This window comes from Parasteatoda tepidariorum, chromosome X1 (assembly GCF_043381705.1).
Source record: "Parasteatoda tepidariorum isolate YZ-2023 chromosome X1, CAS_Ptep_4.0, whole genome shotgun sequence".
NCBI classification, from domain to species: Eukaryota; Metazoa; Arthropoda; class Arachnida; order Araneae; family Theridiidae; genus Parasteatoda; species Parasteatoda tepidariorum.
In genome coordinates this window covers 58,643,188-58,667,069 of record NC_092214.1, presented here as the reverse complement: position 1 = coordinate 58,667,069, position 23,882 = coordinate 58,643,188, and the positions used below count along the sequence as shown (strand labels likewise).

At 27.3% G+C, this 23,882-nt stretch overlaps 2 protein-coding genes across 4 annotated transcripts in view; one reads left to right on the top strand and one right to left on the bottom strand.

The window, feature by feature from the left end:
• The window catches only part of LOC107457493 (acidic fibroblast growth factor intracellular-binding protein), a 58,534-nt gene that overhangs the window by 8,971 nt on the left and 25,681 nt on the right, over positions 1–23,882 (top strand). The window contains exons 5-10 of one of the 3 annotated variants that reach the window (XM_016075661.3): positions 3,560–3,693; positions 6,722–6,897; positions 8,194–8,280; positions 11,327–11,427; positions 13,255–13,359; positions 18,273–20,889. In XM_016075661.3, coding sequence (XP_015931147.1) covers positions 3,560–3,693; positions 6,722–6,897; positions 8,194–8,280; positions 11,327–11,427; positions 13,255–13,333 — 577 coding nt within the window. In that variant the 3' untranslated portion in view covers positions 13,334–13,359; positions 18,273–20,889. Of the gene's footprint in view, positions 1–3,559; positions 3,694–6,721; positions 6,898–8,193; positions 8,281–11,326; positions 11,428–13,254; positions 13,360–17,775; positions 17,878–18,272; positions 20,890–23,882 lie in introns of those variants that run through there. The other 2 variants (XM_043042103.2, XM_071187975.1) reach the window with 2 other exon arrangements.
• LOC107457492 (degenerin-like protein asic-2) overlaps positions 21,062–23,882 on the bottom strand; it is a 35,581-nt gene continuing 32,760 nt past the window's right edge. The window contains exon 14 of the mRNA XM_016075660.3: positions 21,062–21,320. Within this exon, the coding sequence (XP_015931146.2) occupies positions 21,117–21,320 (204 nt within the window). The 3' untranslated portion in view covers positions 21,062–21,116. The remainder of the gene's footprint in view (positions 21,321–23,882) is intronic.

Sequence of the window (23,882 nt, the reverse complement as noted above, 5' to 3'; positions counted from 1 at the left end):
AAAAGCAAATATCATCACAACATGAGTCCTAGCGATCATTAAAAGAAAAATTTGTATGAAGTAATAACTATTCTTTTATAATTTTTGTTGTCAAAGTAATTCAAAAATGGCATTAATTTCTTTTGCCTACTTTATGATTTGAGTAATTCATAAAATTATTAAATTATTTTTAGTTACTGCCCATGTTTCATATTTGGCAACTTTCAGAAACATTTCAAAATAGCTTTTAAGCCCTGCTAAAAAATATGATGTAGTCAAAAATATTAATTTAAAAGAGAAAAATTACAGTTTTGCTTAGGTTAGTAAGCATAGGTATAAAGTTGAATTAATTTAATTGCTGTTGTCTGAAACAGAAAAAATATGATTATACTAAGATATTAAATATATCTATAGTACTACTACTGTGTTCAAAAAATATTTTTATTGAAAAAATAATACCATTTCAAATTTAAAGTGATGTTCATTATTGATTTTAACTAAAGCATAAATATCATAGGAAATACTTGTAGTTAAAATTTTTAAAGTATCTGTCAAATAGGTTTTTTTTTATCATTTTATTCTTCTTTGTCCAAATCAACTTGTTTAGTGTTTTATTATATCCATCATAATAAAACACTATATAGATCAATTCACCAATCTTCTTATGAGCATCATCCACAAAATTTGAACTTGTAGTACTATTGTTTTGCAGTGATGTGCATAGACGTAGTGTGCGGGAGAGACACCTTTGGTTTTTAGAAAACTGTTCATTCATTTTAGGTTTGATATATGTATGCTTATTTATTATTTTATATATGTGTATGTTTATATATAAATGCATGTATAAAACTTAAAACAGACGAACAGTTTTCTAAACACAAAAAGTGTGCCCTCCTTGACGCTACACCTATGGTTATATGAGATATGACTCAACAGAGCATTAAAATATAATTCATGGATAGGGCTGCAGGTTTGTCGCGGTGCGAATTTCCGCGATGATTTCCTCGAAATTGTCATCTTTTTTCCTAAAATCCGCGAATTTCTCAATATGTCTTGACTTGCGCGAAAATTGCTTACAATGTGATTTTTTTTAATTTATTATTTTTATTAAACAGAATTTTTTATTTTCCTGAACCTTAAATTGAACATGTAAAATTGATTAGATATTTAGGGGAGTGAATCAATAGCAAAATGACATGAAAATAGTTCAGAGATTCGCTAAACTAAGGTGGTCTTTCTACTCCTAAGGAGGGTAATTACCTTCCTGAAGTCAGTAAGAGTACAAAAGAAATTAGAATCACAAAAGAAGGAAAATGTTATAAATCAAATCTTAGACAGAAATTTTTTTATACATGCTATTGCACTGGGCAATGAAATTTCTACTGCCTCTCTACATATCCAGTTAATTTTTCCTAGGCGACTTCCTGTGATTTCTTAAATATGGATCAGTTTCTAGATGAAGGGGGGACTAGTAGTTACTAGGGACTTGTATCTAGTAGTTTGAATGTAGAATGTTTGAGTTTTCACAGCAATTACTTCTTACAAAGCAACGGTAAAGGAATTGCGCGTTGGTGAAGGAAAATTGATCGAGTTTTGGAAATCAAAGACCGAACGCTCCAAAATTGGCAATTCGAAGTTTGTCGGTGCCTAAAAACAGCGTTGACGCAGAAAGATCGTTTTCTAAGTATAAAAATGTATTAAGTGATGAAAGACGAAGGATAAATGAGAATAATCTGACAATGTACAATACTTTGTACCAAAATTCTGTTCATTTAAATAAAAATATTAATATTGCTTGAAATTCAAAGAAATACTTTTGTTGTGTATTTTTAAGCTTTTTTTATTATTTGCGCAATTTCTGTCTTTTGCATCATTTATATAATAAATTTTTTTATGTTTAGAATTTGTGTAATTTTCAAACTTTCTCGCGATTTTTCCGCGAATTTGGGGTCTTTTTTCCCGCGACAAACTTGCAGCCCTATTCATGGATCACTTGGGACCCTGGGAGAAAAGCATTGAAGACCTTTACTTTAAAAGGTTACATAGGTGTCGAAATTAAAAAAAAAATTTAATAATTTCTTATCTAATAATTACGTTCTGAACTCTAAGAGAGAGAGCTCCTTTGGTAACTTTTTCTATTTAGCTCCATCAGCTGCTAACAAAGTGACAGAAAAATATAATTTTCTATGAACTATTTTTGAAATTAACAGACACAATTTTCTCAAAACTAATCTTTTTTTAAAAATTTATGCACTTCTGTTTGATAAAATTGAATAATAATTGTACAAAAGATTATTTTCATAAGTTACAACTTATTTTGTATTATTATAAAAGTTTTAGATTTCCCTGAAAGTATGAAGTATTTCATCTTTTTTTTTACATAACTCTGCTAAATCTCAGTTTTAAAACAAATGTTTTTTTTGTTGATTCAAAGCTATACTCACCCGACCTTACCACACCTCACATTACCTGAGGAGGGAATATTTAGTTATTCGATTTTAGAGTGGAGAATCCCATATCCAAAATCACCCAGACTTCTGTAAAATATTTTTCCAGATAATAAGTTTCTTAAGGTAAACTGAGGCCAAAATATGTGTTATATATAGAGAAAAAATAAGTAAGATCAATTTCTATTCCTTAATCATTTATTATTGCTTAATTGGAATTTAATTATTCTATGAATATTTATTGTAATAGAATTAGTATTGAAAAAAGTCATAACAGTAATTGAAAAAATAAGCAAAGAATAAAAAAATCGCCACTTTCCTTGACATTTCTTTAATTCTGCTTTCTCCTTTCATGCTTCCTTTTCTCTCTTTGTTTATATTAAGAATTAATGTGCTGCCACATCATAATTAAATAAAAGTAAACTAAAGGGAAGATATTCTGATAAAAATAACATTAAAAAATACTTCAGTTTAAAAAAAATAAATCTTGTTCGGGAAAATAAATTCTGATGATAACTTATAACTTCATATTTGATATCCTTTTTAAGGCAATTAAAAATAATAAAAATAAACCAAAAACAGAATTAGTTTTTTCTTTCCAACACTTATATTAATATTCAGTTTCAGTATTATTCATAGTTTATTTCACTCTCTAAAGTTTGTTTTATTTTTCTATTATTACACTTGTTCTTTCAATAATTCTTCAAGTGTGCTCATGAAAGCAGTATTTATAAAAGTAGGAAATTTGCCAATTTTTGGATTCAAAGTTTTTATTGGATAATTTTTTGACCATTTTTCTTCTGCCTAATATTCTGTTAAATCGTAATAAATAATTTTTTAAAAAAAGTTACTCTTTCCATGAAGTTATCTTTGAATAAATTAGTTTTATGATTGTGTGCAAAAAGTTTTCAGTTAACTTAAGTGTTTGAGATATAGAGAAATATTGAAATTAATATTAAGGGACTTGAACTTTCAATGTCATTGTCATATTTACTTATTATTTAACTAAATGCTATTTTCTGTAGCAAATTAAAAAAAATCAAACTTTTGTTGTTCTTAAAAGCATTTTTATGAAATTAAAGATAGTCTTGTCATAAAATTTTGTCTAATTTTTCTTTTAAATTTTTTTAAAGGAAATATGCTGGAATTATGTATTTAACTAATAACAGGTGTGAAACAAGCCGAAAGAAGCTCCAATACTTAACCTTTGAGGATTTTCTATTTTGTGCCAACTGGATGATGTGTAATTGGTCATGTTCTAAACTGGGTAAAGAATTATTTGATCTTTATCTAGAAAAAAATATATCCATTAAATATCTTCCTTTACAAAATTAGTTGCATTAAAAAGAATAATTCTTAAATGGCATGGGTTTATGCGATAGCAAATGATTGAATGATTGATATGAATAAAAGGCACCTGTTTCTTTTCATGTTGATATTAAGTACCTGGAAGTTATTTCATCAGTGCTAAAATTTACTTCATGTTTTTACAACACACATTCCAAAGATCAATGCTACTTGATAACTTTTTCTATTGTTATTCTTCCTGTCTAAACAAAACATTTGACTTTTTCAGCTGTTTTAAGATTTTCGATGTTTGTTTATTAAAATTACATGCCATTGTGTGTTAAAACATTTATAATTTTTAGAGTTGAAAAAGTATTGAAGTAATTGCAGACAATTCAATAAACTTCCAACTAAAATTTTTTTATTATTATTGGTTTAAGAATAAGCTTTGTTAATTTAAAAAAAATTGTAGCTAAGAAATTCTGGAAATGTTTAAAAAAAATTAGAAATAATAGCTTTGCAAAAAATAAAATTTATTAACATAAAAATAGGAAAATCTTGCTTTTAACTTTATATTTGAGAATCTGCTTAGATCAGTATTAGAAAAGAGTACTTAAAAAGATATGTAGCTACTGGTTTTTAGGTTCTAGTTTTTATGTTTTAATGCTTTTATGTATATTAGCTGATCTGCCAATTGAACAGCTTTATAGACAAATTTCTCTACCAATAACAGTATCACCGTTTAATGACATGCGGAAAAACTGATTCTCTGTAAAGAAAATCCGTCTGTCTGTAATCCAAACTTAGTTTTATTTTTTTTTTGTGTGTGAATGCACAGCAAGGGTTTTACTGCAGTCATAAAATTAATCTATAGTAAATGTATTATTGACATTGTTTCTTACTTATTCCACTTTGAATAATTAAAAGTATATATTTCTAATGCAATTGTTTCTAAAGTACAACTTTTTAATGTCAAATATGTAAATTTTCTAGAACATATTTTTCATGATTTTTAAAAAGAATATATAGGTAAGCTCAATTAGTTTGAATCTTATTTCTAGTTTTTTAATACTGGCTTCACCTTTATCTCATGAAAAAATAATGATAATAAAATTTTTCTAAGAATAAATTAGGAAGCTTTTCATATCAATTATTTCCATTTTTACTTAAAGTAATTTTCTTTCCGAACGTACAAGATAAGGCATTTTTTTTCATTATTGACTCACAATACATTGGTGTGCAAAAATTGAGGACGAAGTGATTTTTCAAATGTAATTTTGAACAGCAGTATTGAAAATTGATAAAAATCATACCATAGGGTCCTAAAAATTTAAAAATATAGGGAATTAAACAACATACAAAAAAAATTTAATCCACAGAAACAATAAGTAGCTTTATTGAAATATGGACTTAGGAAACAATTGAACAAATGACCAAAATGTCAATGTTACACAACATTGGCAAACAAATTCGAGCCTTTAGTATGGAATATGATCACCTCTGGCTGCTGTGCAGGATTGACATTGTCTGCCCATGTTGAGAACCAGGTTGTTAAGCAGCTCTTGAGGCTTCTTTACCTTTTGCTGCCCATTCCTGTTTTCCTGTTGTATTGCTAATCGCAGCTGCAAAATTGTTACTAGAGACGTGCTGCCAAGCGCCGTCCTCCTGTGTCTGAACCACCTTGGATGATGTGTAGATCAGAACAGGTACCAAGCATGATACCGCCCCATACAAGAACTCTGCCTCCTAAAAATTGGTCTCTTTCAATGGTAATGGAGTTATTGCATGTTCTTCACTCTCTCCAGATGTGTATATATCCAGAAACACAGGTCATACTAAATCTGCTCTCATCTGTAAAGAGTACTCTATCCCATTCAGTTGTGTTCCCAGCACCACATTAAACTATGTCTCCAGTGAACTCATGTTAATGGAACACACTGTACTGGCCATCATGCAAATAGACCAACCTTGTTCAGTCTCCTGGCCACAATAAAATACGATATTAGGCATCCAGTACTTAGGTGTGTGCGCCTAGAGATTTCTCCTGCTGTTAGCCGTTTGTTCTTTCTAACCTGTAGCACTACATACTGGTCGTCCGCTACCATGGTTGTGCGAGGACGAATTCTACTAAACCTTTGGAGAGCTGTTCTCTTAAATGTGTTCCAAGCTCATGAAACGATGCTGTGGGTGATCCCGAACTTTGCAGCCACATGGTCACACTTCAACCATCTTCCAACTTCCCAATGATTCAACCTTGCATAAACTCATTCGTATGTAATCTTCTGTGGTGTCTGTTGGCCATATCACACCGTGACAACAAATTTACTTAGTTTAAACTGATGTATACCGTGGAATACTATTCGCATGAATAGTGAGCTTCCACCGCCAACTCGTTTTATTTTCTCTCAACACGCCCCGGTACTTCATGGTGCATACATACAAATTTTCTACTTTACCTTACCATGATTCTTCTTCCCAATGACCTTCCCCCCTGTTATAACTGCATGTTTTGTTGTTATGCTAGTTTTTCCATTTCGTCCTTAATTTTTGCAAGTATTGAAAAAGGGATTTTTTTTATAAAATCCTTTCTTTTCACAGATTTAGTTTTCTCCTACCAAATTCTATTCACCAGTTTTTAAATTTTAGGAATAGATTTGAACGTGGTTTAATGAGAAAAAATATGATTTTTTTTCAAAACAGAATATATGGTAAAAAAACATTTTTTTTTTTGCTTCATATCTTTTTGTACTAACTCTTGAATATGCCTTTTCATTTACAATTAATTGCCATTTATTAGAGACTTATTTTTTATTAAAAAAAACTAGTGCAATTTAAAATTGAGCTACAAAAATATTAAGAAAATACATAAAGAGATTAATTTTAAAAAAAATAATTGTTTTCCCTAACTTGCCTATTTTATAAAGATATTTCAATTATTTTTTTTAAATATTAACCAATATTTCAACAACAAAACAAAATTCACATAATTTGCATTAATATTTTTTTAGACTGTACTTATGAAGAAACTGCAATGGAAATGGATCGTGACTTTCTTCAAGACTTGCGTGACCTTAAACAATTCCTTGAAAAAGATGTCTATGATGACTTGAAATCAGTTGTGTTAGGCACAATGAGATCAGTGCTCACTGATAGATTATATACTGATTTGGACTCAAATTTTAAGGTTTTCATGAAGTTGCATCATTTATTATCATTAAAGTTATTTTGTCTTTTATAATATATTTTTCACAATGTGAATAATGTTGTAAAATATTTATTTAAACTGTAGGAAAAGAAAATTTAAATACTTGTAATATGTTCTTTTGGTTTTTCAATATTAGCTCTATTTTTAGTGAATGAGCATGGCTGAATTATAAGTTATCAGTTAACATATTTTATTATTTAACTATGCTTATCCTTGAATATAAAGCTAGTGGAGATAGACACTCAATTTTTTTGCTTATGCACTATAGCATGTTAAATACACCAGAAATCATCAAGAGGGTGTAAAAAAAGCAGTTGTGAAGTGTCTTCTGGAGGGGGGAATGATTAATCAGCAGATTTATGTCAACAGAATTAAACCAAGCTTTAAAAAGCAAAAAGAAATATAAATAAATAATAAATAAATCATATGTTTACATATTTCTCCCTTTTTTTTCTCTAGTTTTGTTTTCTTTGTTGAAACATTATTTGATGTCTAGTGGTTTCCTAACCATTCACTGTTATGTTTGAAACCAGTACATACCAAATCTTCTCAAAATGAGTAAGGCCCTACAAGGCATTTAAGGCCTTGTAGAGCCTTACTCATTACTTGCCATGCTATAAAAAGGAAATATTTTTAGTGGGTTGTTTTATTATTTTTAAGTGATATGGGTTGTTTTACAAATGATAAATGGTTTCTAAGGTATGTAGTTTTATTACTCATATATTTCTCTGTAAGTTATGGTCATAAAAAATTAAGCAAATAAGTAGGTATGCATATAATTATAATACAAAAAATATTTATGATATTCTTTTTCGATAGAACTAAGCTTACTATCATAACTCATGTATTTTTTATTTGATATATTTTGTAGGATCTTTAATATGAGTTGCATCATTAAAAATATTTATGATAGAAGAAGAAAACCAGCAAAAATAAATATTCATAGACACAGAAGAAACAATTATTAAAATATAAACATTAATACTGTGTTTCACCCAGCAAGTAACAATAAGTGTGGAAGTTAGCAACAAAATGGATGTTTATTTTATATTTACTTAATATTATGTTTAATGATTGTCTTAATAGTTTTAACCACACTGTTATTAGAATTACATTTATTTTAATATTAAATATATTATTAAAACAAATTTTGAACCAAAATTTTAGGGTTAGTAGAAGAAGAAAAATTATCTAAAAGTTAACATGTTTATCAAAGTTTAGATTTGAAAGATTTTACATTTAGATTTTTTTAAGTATTTAATATTTTTTTTTTAGTTCCTTACTCGAACATTTGTGAATATTGGATCAGGTTTGAATCACAGCAAGGAAGTTCGAGATCTTTTTGTTGACATTGTTGAGAAGGTATACAATGTTTATTTAATTATTGTTACACTGATATCTCTGCTAAATGTTTTTAAATTAATTAAGTGTTGAGCATTTTTATTTTTATCAAGTGTATAAAATTAATGTAATTCTCATTTACTGATTAGGAATTGTTTTTCAGAACCTTTAAAATAACTTATTATTTGTTCAAAAATTTTTATATGAAATGTTTTCCAAGAAATAATGCTGAGCTTTAGAAAAGATTTTAAAAAGTTTTTAATTAAAAAAAAACAATCATTCTATTATGTAAAAATTATGTTTTATTACATGCGTAACTAAATCACGGTGAAAAATTATTTTAAGCTCCATTTTCTTTTAACAGCAAATAAATTTGTTAATGAAATTACTTTTTTAAATATTGTGTTTATATTTTTAAAAATGTACAATTAGCAAAAAAGAATTAGGTTTGATTATTTTTATCCTGTTATTAAGCACTTAAAATCTTATATAATATTGATTTTTAAAAATAACAAACCATATTTCTGAGGTAACAATAGTAGCACTGCTATTATCGGAATCAATACAAATCAGGTCTGTTTTAAACAGAGAGAGACCTGAATAAATGACACAATTGAAGGAGTAGGTAAATTTGATTGTAATGTATTTTAATGATTATAATAATCACACCACTTACATTTGTGCAATTTATTTTATATTTTTTAAAATTTTTTGCTGTTTGGGATCATAAATTTAGCATTCCAATAGAGAGTCAGTTATCAAAGCTGGATGGGTGCAAGGCCTAATCGGTTTACAAAAAATCGATATAATCTGCAAACATTCTTAACTTTGATTTTAATTTTAAGAAACAACCAAGACAATGTTGTTTAGATATCTTCCCTTCATACTTTTTGCAAAATTTATACCACAAAGGGCTATTTTTAATTTTTTTTTTGAAAGAAATATTTCATTTTGTACAAAATTGCTATAAAGTTATTCATAGAAATTATTAAATTTACATATACTTTACAGTATATATTTAAAGAAATATTAAGTTTAGGTGCGTGAACACATTCCTCCCCTCTCTAATGTTTGAACTAGTCTCCCAAGTTAAGGAACTTGTTCCTTTGGAGAAGTTCCTTAATTTACTGGAGAACGTTAATTGGACATTTTCGTTGATTGTTGCCTTGGAAAGCGTTGGTTCATTTAGTTTTTCATATCTACTGAAAAATGTCATTAAATTGAATAGTTTCTTTGATAATTAAATATCTTTGTACATTTCATCATAGTTTTTTTTTTTTTTTGAAAGTAACCCTTATTTTTTATAGACTAAATTTCTGTAACATTTGTGTAAAAAAAATTTTGCATTAAAATATTTATAAGATAATTAGAACCAAGAGCTTTAAAAAAATCTGTTCATATCATTATATGGTTATCTTTCAAAAGCTGTCTTACCCAACACTTCTTATTCCATTAGTGCCCAGTAAGAAAGAAGTGTCCATATTTGAAAAAAATCAAACCCATGTGAAAAAGTGGTAGTAATTATTGATTTATGTCATGTGGATATTTCTTTCTTTTACTAATAACTTTGGCCTTAGAAAATTACTATGTTCTGACTTCAGTTCCTTTTGTAAATATTTATATTCATAATATATTACGATAAGTGGAACTAACTTGTTCCTGCAAAATGAATCATTAAAAAAAATGCTTGTGCTACCACTTTTTTTTGTTTTTTTTTGAAAAAAAAAATCCTATTAAAAGGTCACTAGGAACAAGATAATTAATTTTCTTGGAATTTGGGTTGTACCTACTTTTTCTTTATCACTTCAAGGATAAATAGTACTAAGTTTTTATTGCTATGTGCTACTTACTTAGATACATACTTAAAATTCCTGAAAAGCCTGGACTTTAAGAGTATTTTGCTTCATTTTATGTAAATAAAAAATATACTTGTTTATTTAAAAAAAAATTAAGATATTCCCATTGCAGCTCCAAAGGCATTTTGTGTTTTGTTTATTTTATCACAAAGTTCCCATTTGATTACCTTTTTTGCCTTCATCATTATATAATCTGTCATTTCATGACTTGTCCTTGAAATTCTTTACTATTTATTGCCATATTTTTAGAGCATCTAACATGGAATCCTTATATTTTCTTGTCTTAATACAAATAGTATATTTCCAAAAGACTACCTTGAAATTCATTTGGTTTTCCTTTTTTAAGTATATTTTGAATAATATTGTTAACCGTTTAAAAACTGAGGCTCATTTTTTTTTCATGTTTTAGTTAATTTTACTATTTACTTGCTGTATAACTTAAGAACTCCCCATGCCAATTGTCTAGAATTGTATAAACTTTGAAATATATTGACAGTGAAGCACGATATTAATTATCTATTTGTATAGTTTATATTGCTTTTATTTATTATGGTATATTCTTCCTAATCTCATAAAGCAAAAATTTTATTTGTCTTCTTTTACTGAAAATAATGTTCTGTACAATAATATTTTGTCATTAAACAGTTTCTAGAAAAAAGACTAAAATAAAAATTTCTTCCAAAAAACTAAAATGTTCAGATAAGCAAGCTTTGTAGAAACCATGAATTTTAAATACTAAATTAAATAAGGACATTCAGTTTTGGCTCCAATATATTTTCCTTATTTATATTTAGCTATACATGCAATGACAATACACATCCTTCAATTTCTGAAACTTTAACTAAGAATGTGTTTTGTAATATTAATTTAAGCATTTCATATTGCATAACTATCATTCAGTTGAATAATTTCTTTGGGTGAAAATTCTGTCTGTATAGTCAAACAATTTGAAAAAAATTACTGGGCAGTTATGAAATGTGAGATATTTAGAGCCTTTTTACTAGGTTACTATATAGTAATTTTTTTAATACCACAGATATATTACTGACAGTGGCAATTAAGATGCCAGGTCAAAAAATATTTAATTTTTTAATAAACTTTCTAATTAAAGTATCATACAACATAAGTCTTTTTCTTCTGAATGTTTGTATCTTTTCTCATGCCCATTTTTACTGTATTCTCTAAACACTTTTCTCCTTATTTAAATCTAGTTCATCGAAACTTTTCGCCAAAGCCGATGGGCTGAAAAAGATCTCAGAAAGCTACTTGAAACATATACAGAAGCTGGCACACTTACACACCTATGTAAAAGGTATTGTAGTTGTTGGATATGTATTACCTTTTAAGTTAATGTTAATTACTCCTTCTCATTGACGTAAGTTCATTACATGACTGCTTATTTTTGAAAAAGGCTAAATACTAAAGAAAATATCTTTTTTAGCCTTCTTATGGAAAGAGTAAACTATTAGTAACTACGATTATTTATTTTCAGATTTCATACACCTACTTTTATAAATAAATAGCATGTATGTTTTAACTTTTAATAAGTAGTGGTAATCCCAGATAGTTATTTCTTTTGAGTTAAAGTTTTACATGAGTGCTTTATAGTCCAAGAAATATTTGAAAACTTGCTACTCTGGTTCTGTAATGTATTCAAGGGGACAGAATGGTGAATTGCAATAGCTCAGGTCTTTTATTCTCCAAAAAAAGCAAAGTTTGTTTTTTGTCTTATAACCTCTTGTGTTCAAAAGAATTTTTTTAATTATTTATCTTAATTCATTTCCTACTATCTGATATCTTAAACATCTTACTGTCCCAAAGTGTCTTGGGTCTCTTAGTGATCTTAGATGGATAATTTTGAAACTATATATATATATATATGCGCAAGGTTGAGTCAGCCTTTCATCCCTTCAGTTGGTCGATAAAATGAGTGCCAAGCATACTTGGGGACTAAACACTGGGGTTCTGCATTCGGCTGATCACCCAACCAGAACATCTGCTCTTGCACTCCAGAGCCCAAGGTCAAGAAAACTGAGATGGGCTCAGTAGGCCTTTGCCCTCTATTCGCTGTCGCACCACTGAGCAGTATATGAGTAGCTCAAAGATGAGCTGTGAGACAATGATGCATTTCAAACACATTACAAGTCAAAAAAGAAGAGGGCACATTTTATTTAAACATTTCATTTCTTATGGTTTTAAAAGGCCACAAAATGCGGTGCATTTTACTGCGGAACCATTATTAAAATTTTCATTCTTCTAATTCTTTTTGTTCAATTATGTTAAATAATGAACATTTATTTCATTATGTCATGTAAAACGGCAATAGCTTAGAAAAAACAGCAAATGTCAAAGTCCATAGTTAATCTAGAAAATTTCAATTATTTCGACTCCAACTTTATTAACTAACTAAAAATATAGGAACTTAAAGCTAGAGGGATTTTTTTTAAATTTCTTGTGTCTAGTTTTGATTTAAATAAATTAATTAAAAAAAAGTAAAAAATATGGTTGTTTAGAAATGTTTACTTTTAATGTTGTTTTTTTTTTCTTAAATGTTTACTGAAGTTTTATCTTTGGTAAGTTTAAAGTTTCAGGACAATCCATTGTTGTAAAACTTTTTTTAATTATTCAGTATTTATTCTAAAGTTAACAGGGACAATTTTTCTGCTAATGAAGATCAAAATATTAGCTCTTGTTTTTAAAAGCAGAAATAGCATTTACTATCGTGTTTATTTTGTTAATAATAAAAGAAAGATTTGATTAAAATTAGTGGTGTCATGTATTCTTTGATTTCGAAATATCAATGTAATGTGTTCTTCAAGGAATATAAGAGTAAATATGACTTTTTACTTTAATTATTTTATTTGTATTCATATTTTATAGATAGAAGCCTGTCACAAAGAAAGCGTCTTTTAATGTATGCTATGGTGGCATCTATTTAAAATAAAAATTGAAATGAAGCTGAATATATCAGTGTAGAATTAAAATTAAGAACAATTACATAAAATTGAAACTAAAAATATCAACATGCAGCTAATACTGAAACTGGAAATAAATATGTGTTGCAATTGATTTTTTCTGTATATTTTAATATAAAGTATATTTTTAGTAATTTTAATCTAAAGTATCGTAATATTTTTAGTGATCCACATATGTTAGAAGTTTGGGAAAGATACATGACTGTCATGTCAAATATCATTATGAGAATGTTTCATACTTGACCTTCATTTGTAAAAGCTAAACACAGGTAATATGTCAAAGCAATTCTAATGAGTAATGTGTTTCCTCTTCAATTATGTAATTGTTTTATTATGTGTATAACTGAAAACTAAACTTTAAATTGATTTTTAGTTTAAATTCATTTGAAAGTGTTGTATAGTCAATTTGCTCTAATGGGACCAAAGAAATACTTTGACCTATTGGAAATTCAGCTTACCATGAGTTTTGGTTTCTGACTTTTGAGTTATAATATTTTTTGGTAAGGGTGTAGATAACTCAGTGAATTACAGAACTTTAAATTTGTATAACAAATTGTTATTCAGAGGAAAGGCTAAGAATATACCAATATGAATAAGAATCAGGGAGAAAAAGCATCTACCTTTTTTTAACTGATTTCAGATCATTTTATATTTTTATTACCATTTGAAGTGCATTAAATTGAATCCTTTTTCTTAACACTATATATTTTTACTTTATGGTTAAATTTCTTTTCTCATCATTAAAAAAAAATTCTATCTTATAAGTTAAGAACTTTTAACTTTCTTGTAACTTTGTTCAAAAATAAACACTTATTGCACACAAGGAATAAACTTAAAGCTCAGAACTTGAAGAGTTTTTACTATAAAAAATGAATTAAAAGCCGATCTGAATTGTATGCTTTGATTTTCACATAAAATAATTTCATTAATTATTCTAATATTCAGGGATGAGATTTTTCCGCCTTCTTCAGAATTTCCAGCTTTTTATATTTTTTATGAGAAACTTTCCTCCTTTTAGTCTAAGTTTCGTAAATGTTTCATTTTTTTCCACCATGAACCAGTTTTCCTATGAAAACTAATACCTTCTCCTCCACCTCAACTATTATCTCAACGTAAGGGGTTTAATTGTGATGGGAGCAACAAAGGAAGGAAAGCGACCTGTCACCTTCAATCATTTCCTATAAAAGTTAATACCTACCAACTTTTATGCATTATGCATAAAATGTGCGCATTTCCAGTCATTTCTGCTCTTGTACACCATTTTTTATGCAGTTTAAATTATTTTTACCGAATATATATCTTTTTGAAATGACGCTTTTAGTTTAGCACCACAAGTGCGTTTCTTGTATACGGAATTGATTTCGAGATTGTGCAACTGCATCTACAGAAGGGAACTGATACGCTAAAACCAGTGTGAACAACCTTCAGTAGATAAACATCATACCGCTATTGTTTATGAAGGAGGGGCTTAAGCATTTCTTGTCTATGAGTTCATGTCGTATGTGCTACTCAATTTCATATTTGTTTTTTTTTAGATTGCGTGAGTGGCAAGTAATACTACAATTTAATTTTAATTGTTTATTTTAAATATTTTTTCACTTATGATAAAAGTTATGGCTGAGAACAAAAAGACTTATAGCCAAACTTTTAATGCAAAATATTCAAAGGCAATATTTTAATGCAGAATATAAATGTAATTAATGCTGAAATGTTATTTATGTCATTTCTCATAGAACATAATTAATGCTAAAGTGGCTAACATGGCCAGAATAGAATCTGGAAGATTATCTAGAGTTCAGTTTTTTTTTTAAATTTATTTCCATCACTAAATAAATCTAAATATACAACAGTTGATGAACTTCTAAATCAATTTTGTTCACTTGAAGTGGATAATATTTCTGTAAAGTTTGATGGTAGTTAAAACGCACAATTCTAAGCAGTGTTATGAAAAAAAGTTTCCTCAAGATGCAGTAAAAAAAGCAACGGTTGCTTTACTTTCAAAATCTTGAATTGATTTAAGACACTAGAAATGCTTTGAGTTCTGTGTTTTATGATTATAATATTAATAGTTTTTAATAAGTTAAAATTTTTCTGTTTTTATTGGTCAATAAAATCTACTATTTCTTTGCGTCTTGCTATTCTATAATAGTTACTTCTTGGTTTAAAATACACTTTATAAAATCAATGATAATTAATATGTAATTGAACTTCAGGGTTCAGAATCTAGTTGCAAAATAGAATTCTAACAATATTCTAATTTTCTGAAATTTAATGTATTATTAAATTCACGTAGGGATGTTCAAATAATTTATTATAATTTTTATTAATGACTGAATACATTAAATAGATGAAAGAATTTAAGGGCTTGTTCAAAGTTCCAATAATGAAAGTAGTTCCAATTTCATGTATTTCCAAAAGCTGTAAATTATTTGTCATGGATACTAAAGTGCATATGTTGTTAGCTAATCAGTAAATCTGGCTCTTTGCGAACTGTCAATGTCATTTTGCCATGCACAGCTACTAGGCTCACTGCAATAAGCCTAATAAATGATTTTGGGAATTTGTAATGAACCAGATTTACCAATTAACCTATGATATACTCAAAATAACAACAATGTTATTACCTCCTTTTTTAAGAATATCTCTTTGTTTATTAATTTCTTTAAAGATAAAAATTATTTTTATGATCAAAAGTTAAAGTAAATTTATTATGATAATTAATATAATATAATTATTTCAGTTCATTGTAGATTTGAAAAATGTAATTAAACTAAAAATTAGGCCAAGTTTGATGAAACAATTTTTATCATTGAAGATGAATATTTAATAACAGCTTTATATCCTTCTTATTCTTGATATCTTATAATTAAAAAATTTAATACTTACTTTATTTATTTTTTATCTTTTTTTTTTCTATTTTTATGATGTGTTTTTATGATGTCTCAATTTAGATTAGTAACATTACAGAGTGTGCTACCAAAACAATATTGTAAATTGCAGAAACAAATATTTATCTTATTTCCCAATTTTTGTTGATATTGTTCCGGAGACAAAATATACATGGATTAATTTATGATTTAGTATGAATTTTTTCAAAAATTTTTTAAAAAAAAACTTTTCTTAGCTTTTGCATTGTTGTTAAAATTTGAAATAATGTCATTATTATTTTTCAACTGTCTAAATTTTAATATTTTATAATGAAATTTATATAATATCAATGATTTGTGTGGTCTGTAAAGCTTTCTTATGGGAAAGTAGAATTAGTTAATCAAAATTTAAAAAGCAAATAACTATTGTCTTAAAATTAAAAATGTATTTCTTTTTTCAAAAAATTATGATTTCTATTAAATATTTAGTTTAAACTGTAATTTTATTTTATAAATCTTCATTTTTTTTCTCATGCTGCATTCCAAATGTTTAAACTATTTTAAATCTTGAGGAATTCTCAATTATAAATATAGTGATTGTACTCGAGTTTTTATTTTTTTATATTTCTCATTAAAAAAGCTGATTTCTTCTTTCTTTATTTTTTTTTTTTGAACAACATTTCTTTGTTAAATTACAAAGATGTTTGAGAAAACAATCAAATTTTAGCATGAGATGTGTTTGAGGTTGATGATTTCAACTGTTAAAAAATATTTTTAACATGTGTTAAAGTCATAAATCTAGATCAAATAATGGTTGAAAATTGAATGATATGCTAGTGTCCATCATTGATAATCAATGATTAATGTAGTATATAAATAATGTGTTAAGAAACTATTGAATATTTTAAATGTATTTCTCAGATTTTTATGGTTTTTAATACAGTGGAACCTGTGTAAGTTGATCACTTGTGGTGCATTGTTTTAATGATCAACTTTTAGAGGGGAGATGAGTCTTTTTTTTATCATTCTTTATATCATGTTATTAAATAATAATTTCTATTATTCCACCTATGAAAATAATATAAATGCAACATAAACTTTTTTAGCATTGCAAATAGAAAGAATCTGATGAATTAAATGAGTTACCTGAATAAAATTCAATTTTTATTTAATTTTAATATTAAACTAAAGAGTTTAAAAATCTTATTTTGTTCATGATGCATATGGAGTGTTTATTATGTGTAATTCTTGAAATATCATGACTCAAAAAGATATGCAATTCTTTAACTTAACAACATTTTTGAAGTTATTCTGTTACGTAAAATATTTTTGTCACAAAACCAATCTTTAATTTCTGTTTGCTACTGTTGCGTTAAATTTTCATCAACCAATTTGTTTTCAACATGAACATTCAGATCCATTTCCTTTTTAGAGATATGTTGCTTATCAGGTGCATTACATATTGAATTTTAGTCCAGTCTAAAGCTTCTGAAAGAGTTAAACAATTTCTCAATTTTATCAGCAGTGGTTTTCTCTTTACTCTTTTGCTCATTATTTTGTCTCTTCTGTTTTTTATCAAGTAAAAGGTAACCTTGTTTTCTTTTTTCTTAAAGCCATTTTATGTAAAAATGTATCCCAAACTGTCTCTACAATTTCTCTACCTCCATTTTGATCTTAGCATATTTTAAAGAATTTCTTTACTGAAATGCCAAAGTTCATTCAAAGAAAAGATCTAAGCATATTCAAAGAATTCATTCATTGAAATTCTAACATTCGCTACTCCAAGAAACACTTTTCAACTGACTTCTGTTTTCATAGAATGAATGAAAGAAAAGGTATTCAAGATCAGCACATCAAGAACATCAGTAAAAAAAAAAAAGGATGAATGGAATTGTTTGAAGAAGAGATAAGCCTTTATAATTTCAGCAAGTGGTCAACTCACAAAGGGGTTAGCTTTATGTGCATGTTAGCTTTATTACACTATCTCCCCAATTTAGTAAAATTCTAATGACCATTTCAGAATGACATAGATATTTTTTGAAAAAAAGATTTTTATAGGATAAAATAGGAAGATTTTTTAATACCATTTCATAATACTGTTAGACAAATTTGACTCAATTTAGTGGTCAACATACAAGATAGACAGGTGATCAAATTACAAAGGTTTTTCAACCTCATATTATATAGAATAAATTCTGTTCCTAATAATTGAGTTCATTTTACAAGAGTGATTAACTTAACATATTTTACTGTAATAACATAAGATATTGAAATACTATAAATATGATTCAGTTGTGTTAAATTTTTCTCCCAAGGTTGCTTCTCGAATGTCTTTCAAAGAAAAATGCAGTTTTTGTAATGGAGAATGGTATAAATAATTATCTACGAAATATTTAAGTAAGCAAGTTTAGAAATTCTGTCTTCCTGATAAAAATGCTTAAATGAAAAAATTGAAGCATAAAGAAGTATGAAGCTCACTGTTTATTATATTTTATTATATTACTATTTGTAAATCTCTCCTGAAAGTAACAAGCCTTACAAAATGGAGTTATGATTAGTTTTACCAATTGTATTAAATAAAGTTTTAAAGAAAAGATCTCAAGTAGCACTCCTAGTTAACCCATTTCACTGTAGTTGCCGAAAACTGTGAGGACTCAATAACAAATCAAGCCTAATTCAATTTAGTATTTTTATAAAAAAAGATGGAATGGACAATTGTAATTATTTGGTTTGAAGAATTAGTATATTGCATTAGGAAGTAAGTAATTTTGTAATGTTAATAAATGCTTTTAAGGCTTTTTAATTTAGTTTTAATCTCTTAGTATTCAAATTGAGAATAAAAGAATTCGTGATGCTATTTTAATTAAAGTCAATGAAGAATTTTACTTTGTATGTCGACAAGTTGTGATAATAAGTGTATATTTGTATATTAATTTCAAATCTCAGTGTTTTATTATATTATTAAATTAATTGCTTACTCTGTTGTTTGTTCCTGTTCTCACATGAATTTTGTAACATTTGAAATGTACAGTGATTTATTATGCCTAGTGATATGTTTTCTTAAAAATGTAAAGTTAAATTGCATCAAAATTCTGTTCAGATAAGTACTTTTTTAAAATATAATACAATTCCTTTTTTCGTTCTTTTGGCAAAACAGTTATTTCTCTAAAACCTACACAATTCCTTTGTTTTTAATGGCCTGAATATTGGGATGGATATTTAGATATCCATGCAAAATTTTATAATTACTGAAAGCATTTCCTTCCTAACTTTTTATGTACAGCTAAGTTTTTTTGTGTTCATTCTGTCGATGTATCTTTCTTTCTTTCTTTGTAGTGTTGATCAACTTAAAAAATTGACTCCTTAAATAAAAACTTGGACTATACTTTCTTTCTTAATCACACAAATATTAAATAAGGAGTCATTTTGTTAATTTCTAAAAGGAAAAACTACCCATCTAAGATTATTTTACTTCTAAAAGGGGTGATATGTTACATTGTTTATTCTAAAATTCTAATACATGCATCAATTCTTGCAAAAAGTAACCAACTCATCTATTTTTTGATGAAATCCAATCAGATCTGGAGCATCCACAAATGCTTGAAAAGTCTTTACAAATATTGTTTTATTATGTTTCGGTGAATATTCAACACTTTCATCTCCTTGTCACCAACATAAGCAAATCAGTCATACTTGTGTTACATTTACAAAAGTAATTTTCAGACGAATATTTTTTATCATAAGTTTACTGTCATTAAACTTGATTCTAAATGCTTATAATTAAATGTAGATGAAATTTGGGAGAAATTTGTTTTACTTGACTCACTATATGCTATGTTACACTTTCAAATTAGAATAATTCAATTGCAGTAATTTTCTGATTATAAATTTATAAGTCATAAAAGACAGGGTAAGAAATATTGTCAGAAAACAGAAGAAAATTAATAGACTTGTTTAATTTAATTTCTCCTCAATTAAAAATTGTCTAGACAAAATTTCCTTAGTTTTAAATTTTTAAAAATTAATTCCATATGTTTTATGAACAAAATTGTGTTATTGGGCTATTACAGTTTTTGTAAGGAAATTTAATTTGAACTATCATATCATATTTGGTAAGATTTTTTGAAAAATCTCTATTTATCGTAACTTAGCTCTTCTTTTTTAAACTAAAGACTTAAGAAAATCAATGTTTTTCAATGTGATATAACATCTAAATCTCAGATGTATCAAAATTGTTCTTGAATTATTCAAAGATAAAACTATTTTTTTCATTCTGTTGACAAATAATCTTTTGAAACAATAAATTGAGTCAAAGATGAAAATTGGGAGTTATGTATAGTTAAGTTAACACATTTACTTTTAGGAGCTAAGGTAGTTTAGTTATTTATGTCTAAAAGAAGATAACATTTTTCCTCAAGTTTTAGCACTAAATATAGGCAAAAACAGAACAGTTCAAGATTTTCAATTTCGTATGAAGCTTGGATTTCACTAAAAAAATCAATATTGTATATACTAATGAGTTTATGTTCCTTTCTATAGAGAAAGAGAAACATTGTGGGGTCGGAATTCTTTCTTCTTCAAGCTTTAAAGTGGCTGTCATGCAGGTGCAAATTAATTTATTTTTATTTTTTTCTTTAGAGTGTAATGAAGTTTAATACCTTATTTTTCTGGTTGATAGGAATGTATAAAACTTTCTCAAGCTTTTGTGTTTGCTTCAGTAGAGAATTGTTGGAAGTTGCTCTCTTTTACATTTATTTTTAATCTATCACTTCAATTGCAATCTCCTGTACAGTCCTCCTGTATCTCAGTATTTGATAATATTTTCATAGATTTCTCTTCTGAAAATACTATCATATATTGCAAAAAAGTTCTGTATTTTGTACAAATCTTACTTTATATCTGAGCAATAAAAATTGGTTGAAATTTTGATAAGTCAAATGAATTTCTTTTTATAATCTTCATTCCTTTATATGGCTTTATTATAATAACATGAATTCATTAATTTTTAAATATTAGTAATTATAGGACTCTATAAATTCTTTAACATTTATTATTCTTTATCAATCTCCTTTCAATAATCTAAATTTCAATAAAATCAGCTCCTTCAGGTATATTATCAGGTCATAATTAATAAAAAATATTATTAAATTGTAAAAATTTTAATATAGTGACATATTTCTCTCCCAATTCTGACTGAATGGATTTACTCTTCTTTTTTTCTTCTTTTTTGATTTTAAATTCATTCGGCCAACAGGATAATAAAATAAGTATGCAAGTGTTTCAGCCAGATCAAACAGAGAAACCAGAGATAATCCTAACCACATTCCCATATATCCTCCAATGTAGCTAAAAAGCTCTACAGTCTAGAAAAGAAATTAATTCCAATTAATAAAACTGGTTTGAAACACTTTAATTTTTACAAATGCATGTATAAAAATAATATTACAAGATTATACCCATGATGAAATTCAGTTTATTTTCTTTAATAAACATATCCCAATGTACAACTATTTGAATATTAGCAATAATTATCAGCAATTACATTTGACTAGTGTAATTACTATTAAGAAATAGTTAAATCATGATTATTAATTATTGAAGTGAATGGCAATTATTTACACTGGTAAAAAAAAATTTTTGCATTCATACAAATATTTCATTTTACTTAATTTGGGAGTGAGCATTTTAAATGAGAAATTAGTTTTGCTCTTAAAGTGACAGACTTTTTTATAAATGTCCTTTTTCATCTATTTTGTATCCTACTGTTTATGTTTAAAAATGTTATATATAACACAAGGTCATGTAAATGCTGCGGCAAACTTTTAGGGGAGTTGAGACACATCATCAGAATTAAAACTGCATAGCAACCCATGCCCAGAAAAGTTGTTGTACATGACTAGGGGTGCTACCCTATTATAATCTCTTCAGAAACACACATCAAAAGTTAAATTTAGAGAAGCACCCCTAGCAGCGTATGTGTTTAATTGTGAAAAGGCCGTGATAAACCATGTGAAATAAGATGTCTGTAAAGTATTAATTCTAGTAGAAAAATGTTTTAGCTTTAGACTAATTTAAAGGAGAGTAAATTGCTTTAAAATGTAATTTATACTCCCACTACACAACTGTTAAAATGATTTCTAACAGTAAATTTTAATTTTTAAGAAACCTGTAAAAAGCTGGCTTCAGCTAAGTATGAATTATATGATTTACATTTAATATCGGTAACTCTACTTAAAATTTTTACTTGGTTAATAAACAGTTTTGACTAAGAACTGACTTATTCAACTCTAAACATAAATTAATCCTTAAGAAGAAATTCGATAAATTGCTCAAACCAAACCATATTTTTGAACTTCTTTTACCACCTGTTATTCAAAATTCTGTTGTCAATCTCTCTTCAGTTAGGCTAAATAATAACTAACTCAATGCACTTAAACTTAATACCAACTTTACTCTACCCACCTGACCTTCAATACCCAAATTAGTTGCTTTTTTTCAGATTTAATTCAAATTTAGTGTTCTAAGTTCTTCTTAAACAGAATCAATTGGACTTGCACAGAATCAATTGGACATGAGATATTACAAGAATTCCACTTTAAGGAGGTTGAAATTGACAAATTAGTGAATCGTACTCATATTTGTTAAGAACAGTCCACATTCACTTTCAATGGTAAATTTTATCCAATGATTGATAACTTAGCGATGGGAAATCTGCTTAGCCCCATTTTGAATGACCTGTGTATGCACTACTTTAAAGTGAAAATCTTTGATTTATTAAAGTTCCCTTTTTATAGACAATACATCGATAATTTTTTCACATCAATGAACAATGCTGACAGTGATCTTGTTCACAGTATTATGAATTCTTTACATACTTGCATACAATTCAGGTTTAAGCAAGAAAATAACAAGTTTTTACTTTTCTTTACTCAGTATTTATCAAATTTCACAGTGGTGTAGTCTTGTGTATATTAGACAAACTAAAACATATTCTTAAACTTCTACTTAAGGAACACAAAAAGATGTGTTAAAAATCAGGACATCAACCGATTTTTCATTGCTCTACATAATTGGAATTCTAATCACAGGTTTGAGTTTTCACCTGCAAAATCATTCAATACTGTTCTTCATCTACTGAACTTTGATTTTTGGGAGTCGTTTCATGTTATGAAAAATTCTAATAATTTAGTTAAAGATCTTTCTAGTATCCTACTGTTTCCAAATATTTGGAAATCTATTCTAATTTTATCTGTTGCACCCTGGAGTCCCTGCCAAATTCGGTCACGCCTGTTTTTTATCTTCCCTTTTTTATTTTCATGTTCAAACTTGTTCCTCTGTCCTTATAGGTTAAACCACTTTACATATGTTTGTCTGTTTAATTCTCTGCCATGATTTGGTATTTAGACACTAAGGAAGGTTCTCGTTTATAGAACCAAAATTATAATATGTCAATTTCTGTACTTTCATTAATGCTATATTTAAATTTTTTTTATTGTTTAAGTTGTTAAAGCTTTATTTACTTTCCCCGGACTCCTTTTTTCTTTTTCCCTTTGACTTTCTTTGCCTTCAAACCCTAAATTTCTGGAATAAACTCTACCAGTGAGCTCTGTTTTTATATGCTAACTTGTGATGGAAGACCTATACCTGTTGTATGTTTACCGGCGATAAGTCTTGAAACATTTTTTTCATAATTCATTTAATAGATACATTTAGTTTTTCGCTGAAATAAAAGATTAAGTCTTTATTTTTATTGTAGCTGCCCTATAGCTACAATTACAACTTTGTCCATGTTACACCTGCATATTTATGAACATTAATGTCAATTGTCAGAAAAGTTTTGTATTTTCAAGCACAAAGGATTTTGAATAAACATTTGTTGTTTGGAATAGACATCACCAACCTGAATGAAACATTGGGTACTTTTA